The sequence below is a fragment of the Seriola dumerili genome, unplaced genomic scaffold (genome assembly GCF_002260705.1).
Source record: "Seriola dumerili isolate Sdu_G_001 unplaced genomic scaffold, Sdu_1.0 BDQW01000056.1, whole genome shotgun sequence".
NCBI lineage: Eukaryota > Metazoa > Chordata > Actinopteri > Carangiformes > Carangidae > Seriola > Seriola dumerili.
The window spans coordinates 5,817,415-5,839,274 of record NW_019174311.1 but is presented as its reverse complement, the minus strand read 5'-3'; the positions used below and the strand labels follow the sequence as shown (position 1 = coordinate 5,839,274).

The window sequence follows — 21,860 nt, the reverse complement described above, 5'->3', positions numbered from 1 at the left end:
TTCTGAATTGAGAGGACATACAAGTGGATAGAAAGGCAATGGAGCCTTACAGCCTATTTTTCATGTCCTCTGGGCTCTTGCGATGCAGCTCCCTGTAGGAGTCCTCAAACACGTGATCTCTCCTCACATGCACAGCCATGTCCTCCTTCCTCAGGCCTTCGTCCAGTCGCTCTAATTCCTGGCGGAAGTACCTGTAGAGGTAGCCAGGAAGACCAGAGGGTCAGTAAGTTAAAAAGCCAATAACTGTCTATTAGACAGTATAAGATAGGAGTGTAAGATAATCCTCCTTACTTCCTCTTAACGTCAAAGTCCAGGATGCGTATGTAGTCAACCAGTACTGCAAAAGGCCCATCAGCCAAGTGAGTGGTGGACTGGCGCAGGATCTGGTTAAGCACTGTGCGGTGAGTTTCTAAAAAGAAAGAAGAATGAGTTTTGTTATACACTGGGCTACAAAATAGAACAAAGCTTGATCCTTCTCCTAACAGAAATCTCTCAGGCTCACCGGCAAAACGGAGGAACTTCTGGGTGTCCGGTGGCAAGTTGGAGGAGATGTGCATGGAGGATGGTTCCCTGGAAAAGAATGGGTCTAGGGATGAAGGTGTGGCAGGTGTAAGGGGTGCTGGGGACAGTGGTGGAGGCTCATCTTTGATGTGTGAAAGCTGGCTCTCCCGGGTGTCCCTAACAGGAGGTTTGCTCTCTCGCTCAGTGGCATGGACAAGGAAGAAGGCCTCCACAGCAGGCTGGAGAACTGAAGAAACAAAGGAAATATCATTAGGGGAACAGATCAATTAACCATGCTCCTTCAACAGACATAGACACAATATGAATCAAACATAGCAGAGAGAAACACATTTCCTCAGAGGGATTCCACCTACCCAGTACAGCATGCTGGTCGTGGGACTCCTCCAGCTCTTTTAGGCACTCCCCAAGCATGTCCCATAGTTCATCCAACAACAGCTGCTCACTGAGCAGAGGGAGGTCTGGAAGTCTCTCCTCACTCTCTGACTGGCCATTTCCTTCTTCATCTAAAAAAGGCATTTCCAGTATACATTGAATAATTGCACCGGTTATGCTTTCATCAACCTTTGCCTACTAGAAGACAAAACAATTTTTTTTCTAAATAAAAAGGACTGCTCCAGTGATGATATTTGTCGATCAAGATTATAATTGCCTGAGTTATTACTGAAACATATCAACCTATTCCTATAAAACTTAGCAAAAACCACAATGTTTAAACACAGTGTCTATTCAGCAATTCAACAATTGATAAAGCATTGTATTTAGAGGTTCTTCATCACTGTGCAACTGCTGAACTAAACAAATGAAGTAAAAACAATCCCAGGTAAAAATCCAAAGCATTATATCAGAGAAGGTGATCCCTGGATGTGGAGGGATGAGGTCTCATTTACTGAAGAAAACACAGCACATCAATTTGAACAGTTTGCAAGCAAGTCATACCCAGAGGTGCAGGGTCCTGCTCTAGAGGAGAGGGCTGGTCCACATCCATTGGAGAGTCATCTCTCTGGGCTGCCTGGGCTTCTGACATTGACTGCACTTCAGACTAGAGAAAACAAATCAGGAAGGACCAGAGAGACAGAGGATGAACAACAGGGAGAAAAAACATGGAATAATTAATGATTAACGTAACAGTTTTCTTTTTCATAGTAATCCGTCATGACTGATACTGCCATGCAAAATGAAATTCCCATGATCCACTGAGAGAGGATTGGAACTGGGAATGAGAAGGGAAGGGGGCAGGGCCAAAAGCATGAAGCCATGTCAGCCAGCAAACAGACAACATCAGTGGAACAGATCAAACAGTTTGGAGCAGGCAGCACATTCACATACAGATCATTTCAACAGTAGAACATGTCAATGCAAAGACATTGATGTAGAATGCAGTGGATCACTGGCACATCTGTCCTTCTGTTGGGGCTGTCATTGTTCATCATGGCAGCACTGTAGATGTTGTCACTATGCATGAACCACTTGAGGTAGCAGGCTGTAGACTGACTGCACTACGTTGTTTACAGATAATTCAATTCAATACAATATAAAATAAGACAGATATGCATAACAACTAATGTGTTAGCTTATTAATTTCCAAAACGCACAAAGCCAGTAGGGGCAAAGCGAAATTAGACATGTGGCATGTCAGTAGCTATTAGCCATTTCATAGCATTTATTTTGATGACCATCACAGTAATTTTGAAGTAACTACATTGGGATGGTCACACTATGAAGTCAATGTTATGTTTTCCATCTTTCAAATGATTCCCTTTAAGTGTGTGCATTGTGTGAGTAGGAGTATGCCTGCTGTCAGTGCAACCCATGCTAACCGTGGCAGCAGCAGCCGTGCCAGCAGGGGGAGCAGCACCAGTGGGAGCATGGGGGGCCGCCACTGAAGATCCGGCGGCGACGGCGGCAGAGGCAGAAGAGGCGGTGGGTGGGGGTGCCTGTTGGAGCCGGCGTGCCCGCTGACCCTCTCTCACCATCTGGATGATGGCGTCAGCTTCAGCTTCTAGTTGACGCACCGCAGCCTGGATGCTACTGGCTGAGCCCAAACTGGTGGAGCCTGCCCATTCGGGGAAGGAGGAAAATAGTTTTATCACTCACTACATCACCAGGATATTGTATGCATACATCAAGAATACCGAGTATATGTAACATCATCTAGTCATACCTAGTCGGCCGGTCTGTTTGGCTTTCTTGTTGGCGCGCCGTGTGTCCTCACGGAGCTGGATAATGACCTGCAGCACTCGCAAGAAAAACTTCTGCGTTGATGTCTTGGAGGTTAGTGAGCTCATGCAGGGAAGCTGAAGTTCACGTCCCCCCAGTGTGCGCTTCTGTGCAGCCACAATCACTACACTCTCCGACCCGTCGAACCTGTGTCCCAACCAACAAAGGCATACGAGGTAAAGGAAATTGTAGGTATGAGAAATTAACCTTTATGTAAAAATAGATGCCATCACTACATACTGTAATATCAATTGGGATTGAACTACTTTAGATTAAAGATAACTAGTTGGGACATTAGGTTGTGTGTTGACAACCAACTTCCACTGGGCGGTCTAGAGTCATAACTATCTAACCTGCTGGTCATCTTGCCCTTGAGTCTGGCTGAGATGGAGGAATCCTCTGGAGGGGCATCTGGGGAATGGGAATCAGCTTGTGCCCGTCTCTGCTGCTCCAAGTTGTACTCTCTAAGTTCGGCCAGTAATGTGCCTGAGGGAGAGAACATTTTCAAATGTGTGTGTAAAGACAAAACTGTATTTCCTTAAATAGGAGCATGATAACTGGCACCCGCATAGTTGTCCAGAACTGACCGATCTGTTTGCAAAGAGTGTATCCGAGGTGTCTAGCTCCACTGAGCAGCAGTCTGAGTACAGTGTCTCTGGTGGCACCGTCTCCTCTGGACAGTTGCAGCAGAATATTAGCTGCATCCTCCAGACCCTCCTCTGAACATGAGTGAGATGTCAAAACCTTGTATGGAGAAGGAAAAGAGTAGTTAGAGAACACATCTCATAATTAATATTTCAAGGTTTAAGAAACACAAAAAAACTGATCAAGTGGCATCTATTGAAAACGGTGAACAGGAATAAACGATTTTGTGATTTTGTTAATATTTCATCATGACGGTTCATAAGTACAAGTGCCTGTTTGTGTCACAATCCAATTTTGAATTGAAAAGTTCTCTGAGGACTGTCAATATAATGTATGATGGGTCACTAACTATTGGACTAACTGATCTGTCTGGCCCTCAGACTTGGGGCCACTCGAAGGTCAGAGCTGTGTTTGTTGTACCTCTAATCTGAAGAACCTCCCACAAAGTCAAGCCAAATTAGTGTACATCTTTAGAAAGCACCTTAAAAAGGCCATTTCGATATTGGAATTTTAAAACTTTTCTTAACCCCAAAAGTCCAATATCGGTCGGGCTCCAAAATTAATACTCACACCCACACAAGTCCTAACATAAACTTTGATACAAAACCATGCACATAACATAGCTGGGTGGATTGGGCAGTGTCTTGGAGTAGATCGAGGCAAAGATATATTGCATTGTGATGTGGCAGTGAGGCAGATGTTACTCCCATGAAACTTGTTAAATCAAATGCAAATTTTCATGGAAAAATTCGCACATTAAAAGTAGCAGATGTGTTGCAATTGAATTGCAAACCTGGATTATATTATATATCCCCACACATTGTAATTTTTAGTTTCTCTTCTGAAATTGGACACTGTTCAATGCTGCAAATAATACACACTGTCCTCTAACTGGCAGGCTTCAACTGATCCTCAACAGAAGTTATCCACACTAACATCTTGAAAAAATTTGAAGCTACATTTTTCCATGACCAGCAATGGAATTTCACACACATTTCATGACAGCATGACTAAGATCCTGTGACAAATTTTCAACTTATTTTTCCATACCTCCACAGAGAGTTGAAGCTGTTTCTCTGTGAGTCCAGTGGAGGCCATCTTGTTGTCACTCTCTGTACTGGCAGTAGAGACCCTCTGTTTCCCTGTTTTGGCAAAACACCCCCAAAAATGTACATCATTTTCTACTAATTTCTTTTTTACAATAATGCCTGAAAAGATGATATTTAATTTTGGAATAAATCAACACTACCTGTAGAGGTTGTTCCAGTGGACGTGGGTATAGAGATTGTTGTAGAGGATGTCTGAGAGGCTGCTAGACTTGTCCCTGAGGATGTACCCTGGGCTGCAGCTCCCACAGAGACCCCTGGGACTGCCACAGTGGGCTGGGTAGAGCCCGCTGATGCCGTGCCCTGTGTTGTGACTAGGGCTGTGGCTCCTGAGCTGGTTGCTGTATTGGGGTTGGCAGCCTGCGGGGTGGGGTGTCCAGCAGGCACCTCAGTGGCCTTGTTGTCAGGCAGGGCAATGGATATGAGGGAGAGGAGGCGCAACAGCTTTTCAGTGAGCAAGGAGCTCCGTCTGATTACTGGGTGGGATAGCATGTTCATCAGCTGACCTAGAGGGGAGGTCTCCAGGCTGAACTGGGCCCCCTCAGCCTCTGCACTGCCCCCCAGAGGCACTGTCTTCATTGAGGCTTTGCCCTTGCGGCTGACATTCATGTTGTCCAGTTTGACCAGCAGGTCCCAAAAATCGGTGGAGATACCCAGTGACTGGGGAGTAACAGCAGAGGAGCCAAAGGAGTTCTGTGTGTTGGAGACATTGGAGCTGGAATTGCTTTGAGACTGCGACACTGACCTGGAGGCACTACCTCCACCCCCTCCCCCAGAGGAGCCTGAACAAAGTCGAGAGTCCAGGTCAGAAGACGATGCTGACAGATCCTTACAGCGCTGCTGGGTGAAGTGGCTGGGGAACACCTACAGGAATAGACAAGAAACAAAAAGGATTTCAATTATAACTTTATCTACTTTTTTCTACAGCAAGGAAGATACATACTGTATATAGTGTGGGAGATGTAGATGAAAATAGCTGGACCCTGACCTTAGCTAGCTGGATAAGTGTGTCCAACACGTGTCGACAGACCACTGGAGCAGCTTGTGGGTGGATGTGGACAGTGGAGCCTCCACCTCCAGCACACGTGACACCTGCAGTAGCACCAGACACTCCCAGTGTTCCAGAACCTGTAGAACCTCCAGCTGAGTGGCGGTCAGCATGCTTCCTACCCGACACTCGCTGAATCTGGAAAATGTTTGTTCGGCAGCCCAAGGCTGCATCCATAGAAACAGAAAGCCAGGAAAGCTGGCTGGAGCTGCGAGACTCTACCCTGTTCAGTAGCTCTAAGGAGGATGAGGAGGATGAAGTAGGGAGGGAGGGGGTAGCTGATCCTTTTCCTCCACAGCCTCCCTGGGTCCTCTTGCCACGGGAGTCTTCTAGACGTGAGGTCTCCACACACACCTCACTTTCGCTGCTGCGTTGGAGGATGGATAACAGGCTGCGAATGACCCACCCACGTGTCTGAGAGTGGTAGCAGAGATTCCTGAGCACACGGTGCAGACGGCTTGTGTTAAGCTTCGGTTCATCCACAAAAAGCAAAACCAGCAGGCAGGACAAGGCTTCATGGTCCAGCAGCAATCGGCCGCGCAGACGCAACAAGGAGTCCACACTTGAACTGGATGGTCTGAGGAAACAAAAGGAAGAAAAAACACATTCAGTTTGTCACCTGTCTAAAGTGGTTGATCAAGACCACCTACAACATTTTCAATAACATAAAAGTCCATTTTTACTTTTTTTTGTCATTTAACACAATTATGAAAAATATTTTGGCTCTCAAAATTGATCACCGTCTTCTCTTACCTGTGGTTTGTTCCTCCCCCCATCTGAAATGTGCCTCCTCTCTGCACAGCCAGCCGGGTGTACTGGACGCCACGATTGCTCCCTAACCGACTGGTGAAGGCTGGGGAACGCAAGATAGCTGATAGGGCTGAAGATGAGCTATGACCAAACAGCCTCTCATGCATCAGTTGCCTCTGGCGTGCCTCTTGCTCTCTACGCAACGCAGCTGCTTCAGCAGCAATGTCTGGGGGCATGACAGCCAACACACTGTCCTCCATGTCCTCCAGTACACTACGTCTGAGCTCTGAGGGCAGTGTCTGGATGAAGGTGACTGGATCCAAAGGGGTGTCTCCCTGTGGAGGCTGCTGGGCTAGCTCTCTGCGCTGCTGCTCTGCCCGTTGCTGGGCAAGAACCTAGGACAACCAATGGCATGCTTAGATTTTCTGTGTCTTGCTTCGAAATCATACTTTGTTTTACCACCATGTTGACAGATCTAAAGCCAAGCATTTTGTCTAATCTGTAACACTATAATCTGAGAAGAGTCTCACCTCCTCCTGGATGGCAGGTGGCAAGGCCGCCAGGAATTCTGGGCTGACCTCTGTAACCCCTGGTCCTCCCAGTACAGGCGCAGTAGAGGAAGGCAGGGTGGTGGCAGCAGGGGGACGGGAGGGTGGTCTGATGCCAAGCTGATTTTGCAGAACCTCTCGACGGATGTCTTCTGGAAGAGCGGCCAGGAAAGAGGGATCCACACCCTCTGGCAGACTGATACCTGTCAAGACAAAAACATCACAAATATTATGAGATGTAATACTGCATTAAAAATATATTAAAAACTGCAGGAAAATATGATAACAATTCATTTTACCTGCAAGCGGGTCCTCCTCCTCATTGCTGGTGGATGGTAGGGGCTCTTCCTGTATGGCCTGAGACTGGCTGTCAGCACTATCACTCCTGGGCATCGTTTCTCCAGGGGATGACACAGAAGTAGAGCTATAAACACAAAAGAAAGAAACCCCAAAACGTTATCATCAGTGAGCAAAAATGTGTGTGATGATATACTTTACTGATTTACACAGTGTCAAACTAAGTGGAATGTGCTTAGATGTGAAGATTTAATTGAACCATGAAATACTTCTATTTTGCAAACAGCTGGTTAGAAAAAACAGATGTACCAACTACTGTAAAAAAAAAAAAAAGTTTGATGCACAAACTTTGAATACTAATTGTGAACTGCAATTGGGCAAGAGAAGCTGGTGCTGAAGCTTTTTATTTGTTTTGTAGTGGACTGAAACACGCTACATGCTGGCAATGAAAGGGGGTTATACATTTTACATGTACATGTAATTTTTTTTTATTATTATGGCTATCTGACCAAGAGATATAAAGTGTACATGATACTGCTTTTTAACGCAGATTTGGTTAGAAGTGATTCTTCAAGTTACTCACCCAGTTTCTGCATCTGTCGGCCTGTCAGTCAGCCCACTTTCCCCACTACCAGAAAGCTCCTGAGACAGCTGGGTGGTCTGGGCAGGGTTGGGAGCAGCTTCTTCCTGAGTGGCAGAGGCAGGGCTGCTGGTATCCATGGGTGACCCTTCCAGTTGTGACACACCCACTACTGCAGGCTCTGATGTCTCCACAATGTCTGGACTTAGGGAGGCTGAGAAAAAGGAAAAAAACAGTGTCAGTAAGCATTATGAAACTGTCACTCAATGCACTGTAGAAAAATTCCTTAGGTGATTGGCTTTGTATTTCACAGAGTTCAGAAAATGTCATGATAGACCAGGATCAACAACATCATTTACATTACAGATGTGTGTCCTTACTGTTGGCCAGTCTGTATAAGGAGAGTTTTCAAAGTTAATCTACCTTCCCTGCCTTCATCCACTGCTCCTCCTCCTCCTCCTCCTCCGACTCTCTCACCGATTGTGGGTGCTGGGGACATTTCCATCTGAGATGCCTCCGCTTCACTGTTTGGTCTGTCAGCTGCCGACAAGGGTGGAAGGCCTGCCCCTGCCAGAGCAGCCAGTGAGCTGGTACGTGAATCGGCCAGTAGCAGGTCAGCAATTGGCTGGTGGACTTGCTGACTGATCGCAGTCTCCAAGGAGACTAGGGCCTGTTCATGAGGAGCAGGTGTGGTGGGAGTGACCTCTCCAGATGGGGGAGCAGTGAGGAAGCCCTCTGAGACCCTGGGTGGGTCCAGACATGAGACTGTACCACCCTGGGCCTGCTCACCTTCTGCAAGATCCAGAGAGAAAACTTATATGAAGACAGGGATATAGTTTTTAAACATTCTTTACAAGAACTCAACCTTGCAGATACTCATTCTGAACCTTTTTTTGTACACACAACAGCTACTAATGCTTAATTCTTTAATAAATAGGCCATTATAAGATTTAACAATTACAGAAAACATTTTCCATACATACAATTGCAGCCAAAGAGAACAGAAGATCATTTTCCACACAGATGCCAATAGCCTCTGCTGAGGAAGGCAGTAAGTTGTATAGTTATCTCCTGAACGGGGTGCATAATCCTGATCCCCAACAACAACACAACTTACTACCTCACCACAGCACAGCCAGCAGGAGAAAACACTGGAATACAAGATAAGGAGCAATATTGTACACCTGAGATATAATGCAAATATGTTTATAGTTAAGTGATTAAGACAGCGATGTGGATCAGATATTTTCAGTCTGCTAATTATCTGAGCTATTTCCAAGTTAAGAGTGGATTCCCTTTGCAGCAGATGAAGATGCCGAGGTGGTATGGCGTTGCCATAGGAAAGACAGTAGACTGTATAGTTATCTCCCAGATCTGGTGTGATCCTAAAACTATACAAACTACTACCTCATCCCACAGCACGCTTTGCTGGCAGCTTGGCTCTTGGTGCCCATCACTGAGATGTGTCCATTACAGACAGGTCCAGGAATTTCAACATTAAGAAAGAAAGAAAAAATCTTTACAAATGTCAGTACCTGCAGTGTTCTCTGCACCATTAACTGCCCCCAATCCAGAACCCTAGGGACAAAAACAAATGACATTAGCAAAAAATGTATATAACTCTCAAAAGGTACACACACACTTCTGTTTGAAAACTCTCCCTCCTACACAGCCAACAAATGTATTATTTGCCAACCTGTAGGCTCTGTTCCCTGGCCTGTTCTGCTCCAGAGGCCCTCCTCTCATTCTGCTTAGACTCCTCTTCTTCAGCCAGCTGCCTCCTTCTCTTCTCCCTCCGCTCTTCTAGTTCCTCATCTCGTAGACTCTCCAGATGCTGCAGGATAGGTACCTTCACCACTGAAAGCAAACACAGATATCAGAATTCATCCTTGGTTGTGGCTGTAACTTAAAGGTGTTAACAAGTCACAGTTAATTCCCCTTAAGGTTAAGACAATAAACCTGATGCTCTCATTAAAATTAGTAAAACATTTAATTGGTCATAAATTGGGAAGAAATTACAAATTGATGTATGATTAAATCATATAATTCACTCCAATTGATTCTCTCTTTCTGAATCCCCACTCGATTCTGTCAATATAGTCACCCAAATGAAGGTTCTCTTGCTGAATATCAAATATGCAAAAACTAAACTGCCAAGTGCCATGCTTTGGGTTTCCCAAGAAAACCTGCTGGATCCTATAGCAATTCAAATACTTGACTAAAAGGTAGGTCACTCAGACTGTCTAAATTACGTTTATGTTCATCATCAAGTATATACAGAAAAAATGCCTGCATGCTGTAGTCAGTATCTCCCATTCTATCAGGCCATTTATATAACCATGCCATCAACAAGTGAGACAAGATGTAATTATGGTTGATAAAAATGTGTAATGTGTGTATAGAGCTGAGTAAATACTTCTATCTACTTGGCCATCATATCCAAATTTTAGTGATCAAATTAACAAAAATTTAAGTATTTTCTGAAAGCAACAGTAGCCATCCCAAAAATATTGTCACATTAGCAATACTGAGGTACTTGGTCATAAACATTTTTAGTGATACTATCAAATTAATCTTCACAGAGTTTCCAGTCTTCAACTAACCCACCTGCTACACAGTCATGCATACTCTCAGCATCCAGCACTTTACACTCATCTGTCCATCTAGTTAAGGCAGTGGGAATACTAGAGAGGGTGCCTAGAGAGACAGAGAGAATAAACATGTTAGGAACTCAGGCTAATACTAAATCAAAAGACCATTATATTAATGACAACCTATAGTAATTCTCACCTGCTTGTCCCCCAGTACTGCTCTGCTCATGGAAAAAGTCATCCAATAACTCATCATCAGAACGAGCAATGATGTGCACATCTTCATTTCCAACCAAAAGGCGGGCACGACCACGAGACTGCAGAGGTAGAGAGCTGGACAGCTGTAAAATGTCAGCTGCAGCACTGGGCCCCAACAATCTAAACAAGGGAGTAGAGGATAAAAGAGACATTTTAATTAGCAATGTTGCTAAAGCGAAGTAGATGTTGCAAAAACAGATGTGTTGTGCAGCCACCAAAAAAACCTGCTTTCACCTTTGCAAAATGAGTGGTGGGTTGGGCTGCCGATTGCCAGGGTAGTGGACATGGATGGTGTGTCCACTGTTGGCAGTGAGCTGTCGCAGAGTGCGCTGGCTGCGACCCATTCCCTGTGCTAGGCGGCTGCTAGTGCCTGCCACACCTAGGGTGAGGGAACCGTGGTCAGCATGGCGCACCATCAGTGGGTGGGAGCTGGGGATGTTGCCTGGGGAAGGAGGGATGTCAGCTGATGGAAAAATAACAGAAAACAGTAGGCAGACATTAGGGGAACACCTGGCACAACCTGGCACAACCCCAAGTAATGTTCATGAAAAATCTAATTATTTTCTGCATCAACTCTTTTATTGTGTGTGCCTGTAACTCCAATAATTTGGGATGTCCCAAGTTTTAGTGAGTGATGCAAGCAGAGACAGTTTGGAGGAGGGCTACTGGCTGATAGACCTTATTCACAAAAGAGATTTTGCCGTAGCATAACAGGAAAAAGCAGAAGTGTAATTGATAACATTTAAAACAAACGCATTCCATTTTGGTGAGCTAGTTCCAGAGTCCTGGTATTGTGCGTGCTGGAACTGAGCCATTATTAACAACATTTGTTTCTAAAATTTGTTGCTATTCCTGCTATGACAAGTCAAAATGCCTGCTGTGACAAAGGTCTTGTTGTGTATAGATGGAGATTGAAGCCCAATTGTATAACATTAAGATGGACTTCCATCCAAAGCATTGAGCAGTCTCAAATGGAGATTGGGAGGTAAAATTTGAAAATTCCTACAATTAATAAATTTAACCTTAGTGACTGTTAGTGCTACATGATCCTGCTTACCATTGTTGGAGAACATGTTGTCAAACTCTATGATGAGGTCATCATCCCTGTCAAACCTTTCGAAGCGGATGTGTGGTGCAGCATTGATGTCAGGGAAATCCTCGTCCAACTCCATCTCTGAACCTTCATCATCATCATCCTCATCTCCTTCTTCATCATCCTTGAGGGAAAGTAGCAGCCTTGAGTCTTAAGGATAAACAACAATTAAGACTTCTTAACTTAACTTCATTACATTAATCCATACCTGATCCTCTTCCTCCTCTTCTTCCTCCTCCTCCTCTTCATCCTGGCTGTCTTCATCATCATTACTGCCACTAGAATCTTCCTCCTGTGTGTGTTCCTCATCTTCTGGTTCCAGTATGTTCATGGAGTCTAAGGGAAGAGAGAAACACAGTCCTATAGAAGTACATCTTATAAACTGAAGTCATCAGTAAGCCCAAGTCAAGTCAAATTTCATTTATATAGCCCAAAAATCACAAATTTCCCTCAAGGGGCTTAGCAATCTTTATAGCATTTCAACACGCTGTCCTTAAACCTTCAAATCAGACAAAGCCTCCAGCACGGAGAAATAAAAATGGAAGTTGTGTGATGTTATTTATCATGATAAACATGCAATATTCTGATGTGTCAATGTCTGATTACCTTCCCGGTTGGCCTGAAGAGTGGATGCCTGGCTAATATTGGAGGGGGCCTCATCCATCAACACGTCCTCTTGTGATTCATCTTCACCACTGCGTCCCACTGATTGACAGAACAGATAGCAAGTGATACACTTGTTTATTTGCAATACAAGTACCAGCACTCTGGAATCTCATATCTGTGAATCTGTGATTCCAGATGTCAGGTACTCTTTTTATTGATTTTTTATTTTTTTTAATCCAGCACCTATCCCACTGAGGGTTAGAGGGTGCACACACCTGTTCTAACCTTTTCTTTGCCCGTTTACCGTCTATACCTGCTGACCCTTCCCAGATTAATTCAGTGACTTACCTATAATTGCGCTGTTGACAGTACCAGCATCTCTCTCCAACAGCTCATCAATCAGATCCACCAACTCATTTTCAACCTAAAAGCACAGAAAATTATATAAAAAAGTGTCTTGTTGCCAAGCTATCTTTGGTCATACCCACTTATGTTATGACCAGTAATTATAGAAGTTATAGCTAATGTGGTGAAATACTATTTGAGTATTTTGTGTAATACGACATCATTCACCTGCATAGCCTGTGTGCTGAGAACCTCAGGCTGACCAGCAATGACTACAGTGTCTCCCTCCGTCTCTCCATCCATCAAGTCGCTGTCTGTTCCCTGCACCCTGTGGTTGCCCTCCACTGGCTCTGCCTCCCCAGACTCTCCTGGAACACATGTCACACATCAGCAACAGACATATTTAAAATCACTGGATCTATAGTTTTGAAATATCTCATCTGACTCATGCCGATACCTTGTTCCTGAGTGTTGCTGTTGCTGTCCCTGGCCGTGCCCACAGTATCATGTTCAGCCTTGTTCTTGCTCGAGCCTCCTTTGCCCCCAAACAGACTGCTAGGTTGGTTGACGATGCGGGACAGAGTCTCCAGAGGCTTCAGGGCAGCATTCACTGTGTTGGCCATGTTGGGACTAAATCAAATGATGTAAATGAAGAATATGGAGTTATTTTATCCTGATTATGATGCAAATCATTTTTTGCAAAGCCAACTTGATTCTGAAATATAACTACCAAACAAGTTGAGTTATTGGGTTTACTAAGCAAAAAAATGTTGATCCAGAAAAGCCAAGGTTACAAACAGGCTCAGTCAGCCCTGGGTTTAGGTTGCCATGATCATCTATCCCAATTTAAATTGAGCTGGCTAAAGTTAAAGGTTTCCTTTGGAGTTTTAGACCACTAGTGGTGCTATGGAGCTGTTTTCTTAAGAGTGGGTCTCTATTTTGTTTGTCTCATGCTCATGTACACATGCTGGTGACATGGTACACAGTCTACCCAATGGTGACACTATTCCATTGATCTACAGATGGCAGTAATATGCCAAGATATGTGGCAATGTGACAACGAACGGAAGAAGAGGAATGCAAACTAGTAGACATGGATGTTAAATACTTCAAACTAAAAATACTTACTTCAAAAGTACTTATGGTCACTTGTCACATTTGTTTGACCTCAAGGACACACTCAGTGCATTTTGGTGAGAAACATTGAATATAAATGTAACTTTAGTTGCTTAGAAGAAAACTCCAAAGGGCCCATTTAACTGACTAATCCACAGATCAAACTTTGTGATGCAGGCCCCCACTCTAGTGCTATCTGAAGTGCAAAACAATTCGCAATTTAAATTAATATGGTGTATACCTGGACAAATCCAAGCTGTGAGGCACACGGGCCAAGTCGTTAACCAGGCCTTTCTTAAGGAAGAGCCTTATGATATTGTTCATGCCATTGTGTTGTGTCTTGGCTGCTGCAGTGCTATAGAAGCTTGATGTGGAGGGACATGATTCCATGATGGTGCTGATGATGCACATCACAGCCTGAAGTCTGAGAAATAGAGAAGCACGGGTTTGTAAAGATCCTTATAATTCATCATTCATTCATTCAAGGGTTATAGTATCAATATCAGGTTGGTTTACATGTCTTTTATGCTGTTTACCTGGCATGTTTTTCTGCACCTTCCGCCATTGCTAGAGCTCTACTAAGGGCGGCCTTCACCTCATTGACTAGGGCAACCTGGGCATCAGTGCCTGTGCCAGCAGCTGCAAGGCTGGCTAGGAAGAGACGTGCCAAGGCTGGGGTGTCCTTGTCCTCCGAGTTCTGGGTGTGGGGCAGCAAGTGGTCGAGCACAAAGGCTAGAACACTGCAATCCTGTTAGGATACAGGGAGGTCAAAATGGGTTAAGGGGAAAACATTATATTAAAAGGCAGGGCAATACAGAGCTGCGAAGGGCTGACAACATTTTGTTTAACTACCCACCTCCTTAATAAGCTCGGACTGTCCAGCAGTGTAGCAGTAGGAGGCAATTAATGTGGCGATACCCACATATGAGCGCACCAGTTCAGCCAGCAGTCTCAGGATGGTGGAGGTAGGCATTAGAGGCTTGCTTGCTTTAACTTTGGCAGCTTTACCCTCATCTGAGCTGGTACCTTTCTCTCCCTCCTGTTCCTTCTTCTCCTCCCGCATCTCTTCGGGTGTGGAAGCTAACGCAAGACAGAATGATAGGATGCATCATGTACAGTTCACACACTAATATAGGGGACTTTCTTGAATTAATGAAATGAGAACTCAAATCAAGACAAAAGTTAAGACAAATTAATTTTACACCTTGTCTGGTGCACATTTTTGGTTTATTTGGGACCAAAAATCCAAAATCTTAACACAGCAAATAACCATGAACAAATCAGAGCAAGGTTAGGCAGTATGTATATGAAATGAGCATTTTCGTCAAATCATTTATTTAATTTATTGGTGAGCTAAAACAGTAGAATTAGAATAAAAACTACAGACTGACTGTGCTACACTGCTAACATACAGACTTTTACCATTCCATACATTGCTTTGCAATAATTGACATTAACAAAGCTATTAGACTGACAGTTAATTAAATGTGAGGAGAGATAACAGTATCTGATATGTGCAGTTACTTCGTTAAAAGAAAATTATTCTCACCTTCTCCTTGTGGTGTGCCAGACTGAGAAGACTCAGCCACACCTCCATCAGCAGCAAACACTTGAGTCTGAGAGAGAGAGACACGGCTCTATTATTAAATGAGGAGATGGCACATTTGACGTTTCAATACACAAGCTGAACAGGCGTACTTGTCATTGAGACTCACATTGATATGGAATGCAGACTGGGAGTCAAAGTCGCTGCCCTGCCGGGTGAGTCGGTACTGCTGATAAACGTCATCACCAACATCCTGCAATATCTGGCACAGGTCTTGACCACCAGGCACAGCTGCTGCTCGTTCTTCTGGACGCTCAGCTGTGCCACACAAAAGCCCACACTTAGCTGAAATGTTCAAATGACTTAAAATTATATATACACCCTTCAAATAGATATTGATAACATGTCTTACGTTCTTCAGGAGCATGGTAGGCAGCCAAAGCATTGAGCATGTCATAGATGACCTCCTTGATAGTGTCAGGGATAGGAGGTAAGGGGGAGAGTTTCAGCGGAGTGGTCTTCACCAGCTGCACTGCATTGGGCCCCTTAATTCGAAGGTTCTCAAACTCATCGTCAGAGGCTGAAGAAAAAAGATCAAGTGTCAGTTTATTGGGGTTAAAAATTGAGACACAACCTTAAAACTAGATCAACTCTTAGTACAAGTAGCTTTAAATCTAATGGAGTTACTACACCTACTAAAACTAAAGTCTACCAAAAGCTTGCACACTCACCTGTGCCAGCTCCACGTGGTGCAGGCAGAGCAATGCGGACACAATTGCTGGCAGTTTCAGCAAAGCATTCAGGGTTACGGCAGGCGGCAGGGCCGAGCACACGAAGAATGTAATTGATTTCTCTGGAACCAAGGCTGCCAGACACCACTCCTGAGGTGGTACTGCCTGCTCCGCTGGTCACAGCTGACCTCACCACCTATGGCAACATATTGTTGAGTTATTTGATTTTGTTATCAACGTAACATAGATGTATTATTCAGAAAATGTCACATTCAACAAAACAAATTGGTGGTGAAAGATACCGTGAGCTCCATTTAAGCAGCGTAAGAATAGACTAACCTTTTCCATAGTGTGCCGGAGTGTGGCTGGATCTTCTATGATGTGTCTAAACAGCAGAGTAACTAGCGGGGTGAAGCCATTGAAGCCAGAGCTCTGCGTAAGCCCCAAAATCATCCTTGTGCTCTTCAACTCAGCAAACATCATAGCATAGTGGTGATTGCGCGTCAGACGCAAACAGAGACGCAGTGTGGCGTGGAGGGTGTCTGGGTCCACAGGAACACTTATCATACTGACACAGGCCCGAATAAGAACGGTGGTCATGTCCTCAGTCAGGCCTTGTACAACAATATCGGAGCGCTGAGAGTAATCACACTCTAGGGTAGTGGTGGTCTCCTTCGGCTGGCTGGAATCATCCTTAGGAGCACTCATCTCCACTGCTGCCCCTGAGTCCAGGTCAGTCTGGGTTTCCTCCACTTTGCTCCTGTCTGCCTCCTCTCTTTCAGAGTCAGTAATGCTACCGGTCTTGGCAGGCTTGGGCATGCGAGGCACTCTCTGGACTGTCAACATCACTGGCCTCCTGTTACAAGTCTCCTCGTTTACCTGTCCGAGAGTGTGGATTTAATCAAAGGAACCCAGCCAACTCTACTAAACACAACCAACCATGAGATGAAGATTTTTTTTTTTTTTTTTTTTTTAAAGTATAATCTTTGTGTATTCTCTGAGAGTGGAGAAAGATCTTTAAGAGTTTGTGTGTACCTGCACCATGGTGTTAAACTGCACGGTGTATCTTCGGCGTCCAGCTGTGAAGCGAACACTGCTTTCCCCAGCTCTCCAAGCCGAGTCAATGGTGCTGTTGTTTGATGCACTGTAACTGCACCAACGGCCAGAGCGGTCATCAAACCATCGCCAGTTATTCCCATTGGGCTGCAGATACTAAAGGTAGACCCAGAGAGAATTCAATAACTGTACAAAAGAGATGCACCAACTAACACCAACACCTTACAATGGAATGTACAGAGTTTATTGCAATAAACTATCATATGTGCTGTTAAGTAACAACATACAAAAAGTTGTTTTTATTTTTTTTTATTTACTCTCTTCCAACATGGTTGTCTATACCTGTACTTGTAACTAAGTCTAACTATTTAAGTATAATATTTTTGTAAGCTGTATCCCTGGCTTTGTTTTATAAGGTTTAGTTGCACCTTGTTCATTTGTTCTCTGCGCTTTGAAGAGACTGCCATCTTCTCATAGAAGTCAATGATCAATAGTACTGGTGTGATCCATCTGCAGAAAAAGGAAGTTATTTTATATAATAAATATAACAAACATATTAAGTCCCTCATAGTGAAAAGCTGGTTTAACATTTACAAGTTAAGAGAGATATGTAGGGCTGTGCAAAACTCACTTTGGTGTCTGGATGTCTTTCTGTTCTTTAGCAGCCTGCAGACAGGGCTGCACAACTTCAAGCAGCTTAATCAGCAAATCAAGAATCCCACTGTTTTCGACCACTCTGGCACCCAACAGCTTTAGTTCCTTTCAAAACAGAAAAGCACATATGATTGTTTGGGATTTGTAGAGAAACAATGACAAAAAATGAGTGAACATTTCTATGATATATGATCTACGAGTGAACATTTTAAGGCTAGAACTTTCAGAATGTGTTTTTCTGTTACCTCAAAGAGCAACGTGAGCAGCAGAATTCGTGTTGCCAGCTTTGAGGCCTGGGGCAGTGTAGCCATCTGTCTGGTCCACTCAGACACTGTCTTTGTGTCACTGGTTGTCAGGGGCTCAGCTGCCTTGATCAGCACATCTGCTGCCTCCCACACCTACACACAAGATGAACACAATCAGGCTGGTACAAATATGTTGTGCCTCTATTGTCAAGATTTACTAAAAGCTCAAAGTTTAAAGATGATTTTAAAAAGATGTTTTCATGGTCACTTGTGAAGAATGATAAAAACACAAAAATGCATAATTGCTTACAGAGCTGCATTTAAATTCAAGATATGTCAGGTAGTTGCTTAAATCATTTACTCTAAAATATCTAGCAGTTAATTACAGAGATAGATTGTATTCAACTGAATGTAAATCTGCATCTGACAACTTTCACTTTGCTATTTAAGCTTTCAAAAACATTGACAGTTAATGTAGGCCAGTGCTTTGGAAACATAACAGGCTCCAGAGAGCAGTGTGCAATTTAAACATGCATTTATCCACATACCTGGTGGACAACCTGCCCAAGGATGAGCTCTCTGTACTCTGGGCCACTCCTCTTGATGGCAGTCATCAGCAGGTCACAGAGTCGGTAGACTGTGTCAGGCAGCTCATCCAGAAGATGGAAGCAACCAGGCAGCATGGAGTCAGTGAAAGTATGCAGCTCCTGGGGGTCCAGTGGCTCAGCTTCCATGAAGCGCTCTAAGCAGCGGGCCTCTTCCTCTTCTGCCCGCTCCCTGGCTCTCCTGTCGTCCTCCTCACGCCGACGTGCTGCTTCCTGCAACAGACACAAAAATAATCTCAACAGGTGTTCAGGTTAAGTTAAGTTTTTCATTCATGAGATAGCAACAGATGGTTTAGAGCAAAACTGTTTTTCCATGTAATTTGAACAGTGAGAATGACGCACCTCAGGAGAGTCAGACCGTTGCTCCATGCTGACCTCTTGACCAAGTGACATGGCAATGGCCCTCATCATCTGGTCCTCCTCAGACATAGTCAGGTCCTAGATGGAGTAAGAGCAACAATATAAGTTGCCTGAGTTTGACTTGTGAATATTACAAAGAATGGAAGTATGTGTGTTTCTGTCTATGAAGCCTTACTCTTACTGCTCCACCAAGAAGTGGAGGAGGGTGTGTAAGTAAGTATTCTGTGGCCTGCTCCATGGTGCTGGTGTTCAGTAGGGCCTCCATAGCATGCTCTCTTGAGAAACCCATATCCATCAGCTAGAACAAAAACAAAAGAGGAAGTCATATTTTTACAAGAGTAAACATAGCTGGTGTCATGAATGAAGGGCAAATAAAAATTTTAGATTATGATTAGGACTGACAAATCTCATTAAAGATGAGGAAAAGTCAAAGATGATATTATGAAGGACGAGGATACATTCTTCCAGTTACTCCTGCTCATCCCATCTTTTTCTAATCATGACTGAGAGGCCTCTACACACAACCTCTCTAATCAATCCCTTTTCCTTCACAACTCTATCCTGATATTCTGCCTCAAAAAGGTCTGAGTAATACAGTAATGTGGTCCAAAGTCTTCTCTCCCTGTCCTTGTTCAATCAGTTCGTCCTGTCCTACCTCTATCCTTCACTCCTTCTCTCTAACCACCTCTTCTCTCAATTTCTCCACCTTTCCCTGATGGCTCCGATACCTGCTGGAGCTGCTGCTGGCGGACCTGTGCGTGCCTCTCTCTCCCTCTGCATGTTTCCTGTTACAAAACAAATGGTGGCCCAGGATTCAGTGGATGCTAGGATGTATGGGGAGGATGATTGCTAAACAAACCTCCATTCCAACCTCCAGTTTAGTTTCTTGCTTACATGGCCAACTAGACATGTAATTATGCAATAAACCTGTGCTGTTAATCTGTCTGCAGTAGTGGAACAGAAAGCTAAAAATATCAGCAAGGCTGCAGGAACAAACGACAGCTGTAAGCAGAAAGAGCTGTTGGTCAAACCACAAATAATAACACAAAATTTAAGACAAAACAAACAAAAGTACACAATTTGTCCCCAGTTGTTCCAGCACTAACACCCAAAAGAAGAAGATGAAAACCCGGTATCATGACACAGTGTGTACAAATAGTACTTGATTCTAATGCATAAAAAGATAAAAAAGAAACAACCAACATCAAAAATCAACTGAGAAAGATGTCAGTGTCAGACAGGTTTTACATACCTGTGTAAGCTGAGCCTGATTAACCTGGGGTTCACGACGGGGCGTGGAATTGGTTGAATCATCAGCTGATCCTCCTGCTGGCACTCCAGAAGTTGTTCCAGTAGGTGCTGGTGCCTCTCCACCTGTTGTAGTTGCTCCAGGGGCTCCGCTGGGTCCCAAAGAACCAGTGGAAACCCCCTCATCATCTGGCCGCACTGTCCCCTCTCTCTCTTTGGCCAGGCGCTCCTGGATAACAGGCTCCCCTCTTAGGATGTGGCAGAGGATGGCTAGCATGGATTCAGCCATCCTGCCTCCATACACCTTCAGCGGCTTCCTATTCCACAGACTGCGGATGCAGTTGAATGCAGCCTTGATGAAGGAGAGACTGTGTTACAATAATACCACCAACATATATTCAACTCCACCTCTCATACCTGGACAGAAAAATGCTCCTAAACCTGGAGGCCTATACAAGACTGTATGAGAGATACAGTATGTTGCATTTCAACAAGGTCATGTTTACCATGTTCACAAGGAGTCCAAATGAACTGATTGATGCTGTTCCATTTATTTCTATAACTTGAGGTCTAACATTTTCTTCATGGTGTTAAAATGCAGAAATGCATAAAAGAGAAAAATTAACATTTTTCAAATGAGAACAGGTAGGACTCCAACAGTCTTTCAGTCTTTCCAACACATCTTTCCCGGCCCCTGTACCCAACTACCATGTTCTCATGAGTTTAAACAATTAAATGCCATGCATTATGTATAACTGTCTTTCCATGTTGAACACAAACTTACAGGTTGCAGTAGACTCATTTGAATGATGTAGATACTGACCTTCTGGGTGACTATGAGGAACCGAAGGGCGCTGAACTGGGGCATGGTAGGTGTGACCCCAGGCATTTTAGCTGGCAGGGAGTGGGGTGAGTCCAGCACAGTGCTTGGATTCACCATCTTCTCCACCAGCATTAACCAGGCATCCAGGAACTCCCCTGTTCCATCTGGTAGGTCAGTATGCTCCAGACCCTCAGAAACAGGCACTTTCCCACCCATCGACAGGGCCCAGTTAAATGTCCTGTAGAAAAGGAACACAACCAATAAAACTCCTGTCAAACATAGAAATTAGAATGTTATGGATATCAGCAATCAACATCTGAAGATACAGTGAAGATCCTGAACATGATATGTCACCACCTGGTGGGACTTACTCAAATAAGGCATCATGCCCCCCAGAGCAAAAGAACTTTTGCAGCATGAGGTGGTAGGGGTACTTCCTCTCATCAAACAGCATGGGAGATGTGAAGCCCACTGAGCAGATGAAGAAAGTCAGCCTGCCAGGCAAAAAACACACGTAATATTACCTCTGTGTACAATGCACATATTAACAACGGCAAGCGGTGGTAGTAGTCTGTTCTTTACCTAAAGCGAGGAGTGGGTGTGTAGGGTGGGGGTTGCCAGCTCAGACCCTTGGTGAGGAGCTTGGTAAGAGCAGAGGCAGTGGCCCGGGCAGCAGGTGTGGGGGTAGTGCCTGTGCTTGTGGCATGGTGGGAGCGGCGTTGGCGGACTGGAGAGCCCACGCACAGCTTCACCAGCAAGCCGAACAGCTCAGCCAGAGCCCTACCTAGTCGAGATGAAGCTGGAAAACAAACAAGGAGGTCAGTGAGACATTCAAGTCATTTCAAAGGTAATTTAGGACATTTTAAAAAA

At 44.4% G+C, this 21,860-nt stretch overlaps 1 protein-coding gene across 1 annotated transcript in view; it reads right to left on the bottom strand.

Annotated features, from left to right (window-relative positions):
• The window catches only part of huwe1 (HECT, UBA and WWE domain containing 1, E3 ubiquitin protein ligase), a 41,941-nt gene that overhangs the window by 4,098 nt on the left and 15,983 nt on the right, over window positions 1-21,860 (bottom strand). Inside the window, exons 30-76 of the mRNA XM_022741744.1 lie at window positions 21,573-21,789; window positions 21,362-21,484; window positions 20,991-21,228; window positions 20,172-20,519; window positions 19,095-19,217; window positions 18,902-18,997; window positions 18,503-18,772; window positions 17,955-18,107; window positions 17,687-17,814; window positions 17,484-17,565; window positions 17,035-17,211; window positions 16,339-16,878; window positions 16,000-16,195; window positions 15,681-15,848; window positions 15,438-15,586; window positions 15,272-15,338; window positions 14,579-14,802; window positions 14,259-14,470; window positions 13,964-14,146; window positions 13,064-13,236; window positions 12,835-12,974; window positions 12,610-12,685; window positions 12,262-12,360; window positions 11,864-11,991; window positions 11,620-11,779; window positions 10,797-11,025; window positions 10,504-10,682; window positions 10,321-10,410; window positions 9,410-9,570; window positions 9,249-9,291; window positions 8,191-8,505; window positions 7,717-7,927; window positions 7,136-7,260; window positions 6,819-7,039; window positions 6,292-6,683; window positions 5,479-6,115; window positions 4,634-5,354; window positions 4,435-4,526; window positions 3,327-3,483; window positions 3,093-3,225; window positions 2,684-2,886; window positions 2,340-2,575; window positions 1,459-1,561; window positions 876-1,025; window positions 503-748; window positions 292-409; window positions 51-191 (exon numbers count right to left, since the gene is read on the bottom strand). Of these exons, the coding sequence (XP_022597465.1) occupies window positions 51-191; window positions 292-409; window positions 503-748; window positions 876-1,025; window positions 1,459-1,561; window positions 2,340-2,575; window positions 2,684-2,886; window positions 3,093-3,225; window positions 3,327-3,483; window positions 4,435-4,526; window positions 4,634-5,354; window positions 5,479-6,115; window positions 6,292-6,683; window positions 6,819-7,039; window positions 7,136-7,260; window positions 7,717-7,927; window positions 8,191-8,505; window positions 9,249-9,291; window positions 9,410-9,570; window positions 10,321-10,410; window positions 10,504-10,682; window positions 10,797-11,025; window positions 11,620-11,779; window positions 11,864-11,991; window positions 12,262-12,360; window positions 12,610-12,685; window positions 12,835-12,974; window positions 13,064-13,236; window positions 13,964-14,146; window positions 14,259-14,470; window positions 14,579-14,802; window positions 15,272-15,338; window positions 15,438-15,586; window positions 15,681-15,848; window positions 16,000-16,195; window positions 16,339-16,878; window positions 17,035-17,211; window positions 17,484-17,565; window positions 17,687-17,814; window positions 17,955-18,107; window positions 18,503-18,772; window positions 18,902-18,997; window positions 19,095-19,217; window positions 20,172-20,519; window positions 20,991-21,228; window positions 21,362-21,484; window positions 21,573-21,789 (9,373 nt within the window). The remainder of the gene's footprint in view (window positions 1-50; window positions 192-291; window positions 410-502; window positions 749-875; window positions 1,026-1,458; window positions 1,562-2,339; window positions 2,576-2,683; window positions 2,887-3,092; window positions 3,226-3,326; window positions 3,484-4,434; window positions 4,527-4,633; window positions 5,355-5,478; window positions 6,116-6,291; window positions 6,684-6,818; window positions 7,040-7,135; window positions 7,261-7,716; window positions 7,928-8,190; window positions 8,506-9,248; window positions 9,292-9,409; window positions 9,571-10,320; window positions 10,411-10,503; window positions 10,683-10,796; window positions 11,026-11,619; window positions 11,780-11,863; window positions 11,992-12,261; window positions 12,361-12,609; window positions 12,686-12,834; window positions 12,975-13,063; window positions 13,237-13,963; window positions 14,147-14,258; window positions 14,471-14,578; window positions 14,803-15,271; window positions 15,339-15,437; window positions 15,587-15,680; window positions 15,849-15,999; window positions 16,196-16,338; window positions 16,879-17,034; window positions 17,212-17,483; window positions 17,566-17,686; window positions 17,815-17,954; window positions 18,108-18,502; window positions 18,773-18,901; window positions 18,998-19,094; window positions 19,218-20,171; window positions 20,520-20,990; window positions 21,229-21,361; window positions 21,485-21,572; window positions 21,790-21,860) is intronic.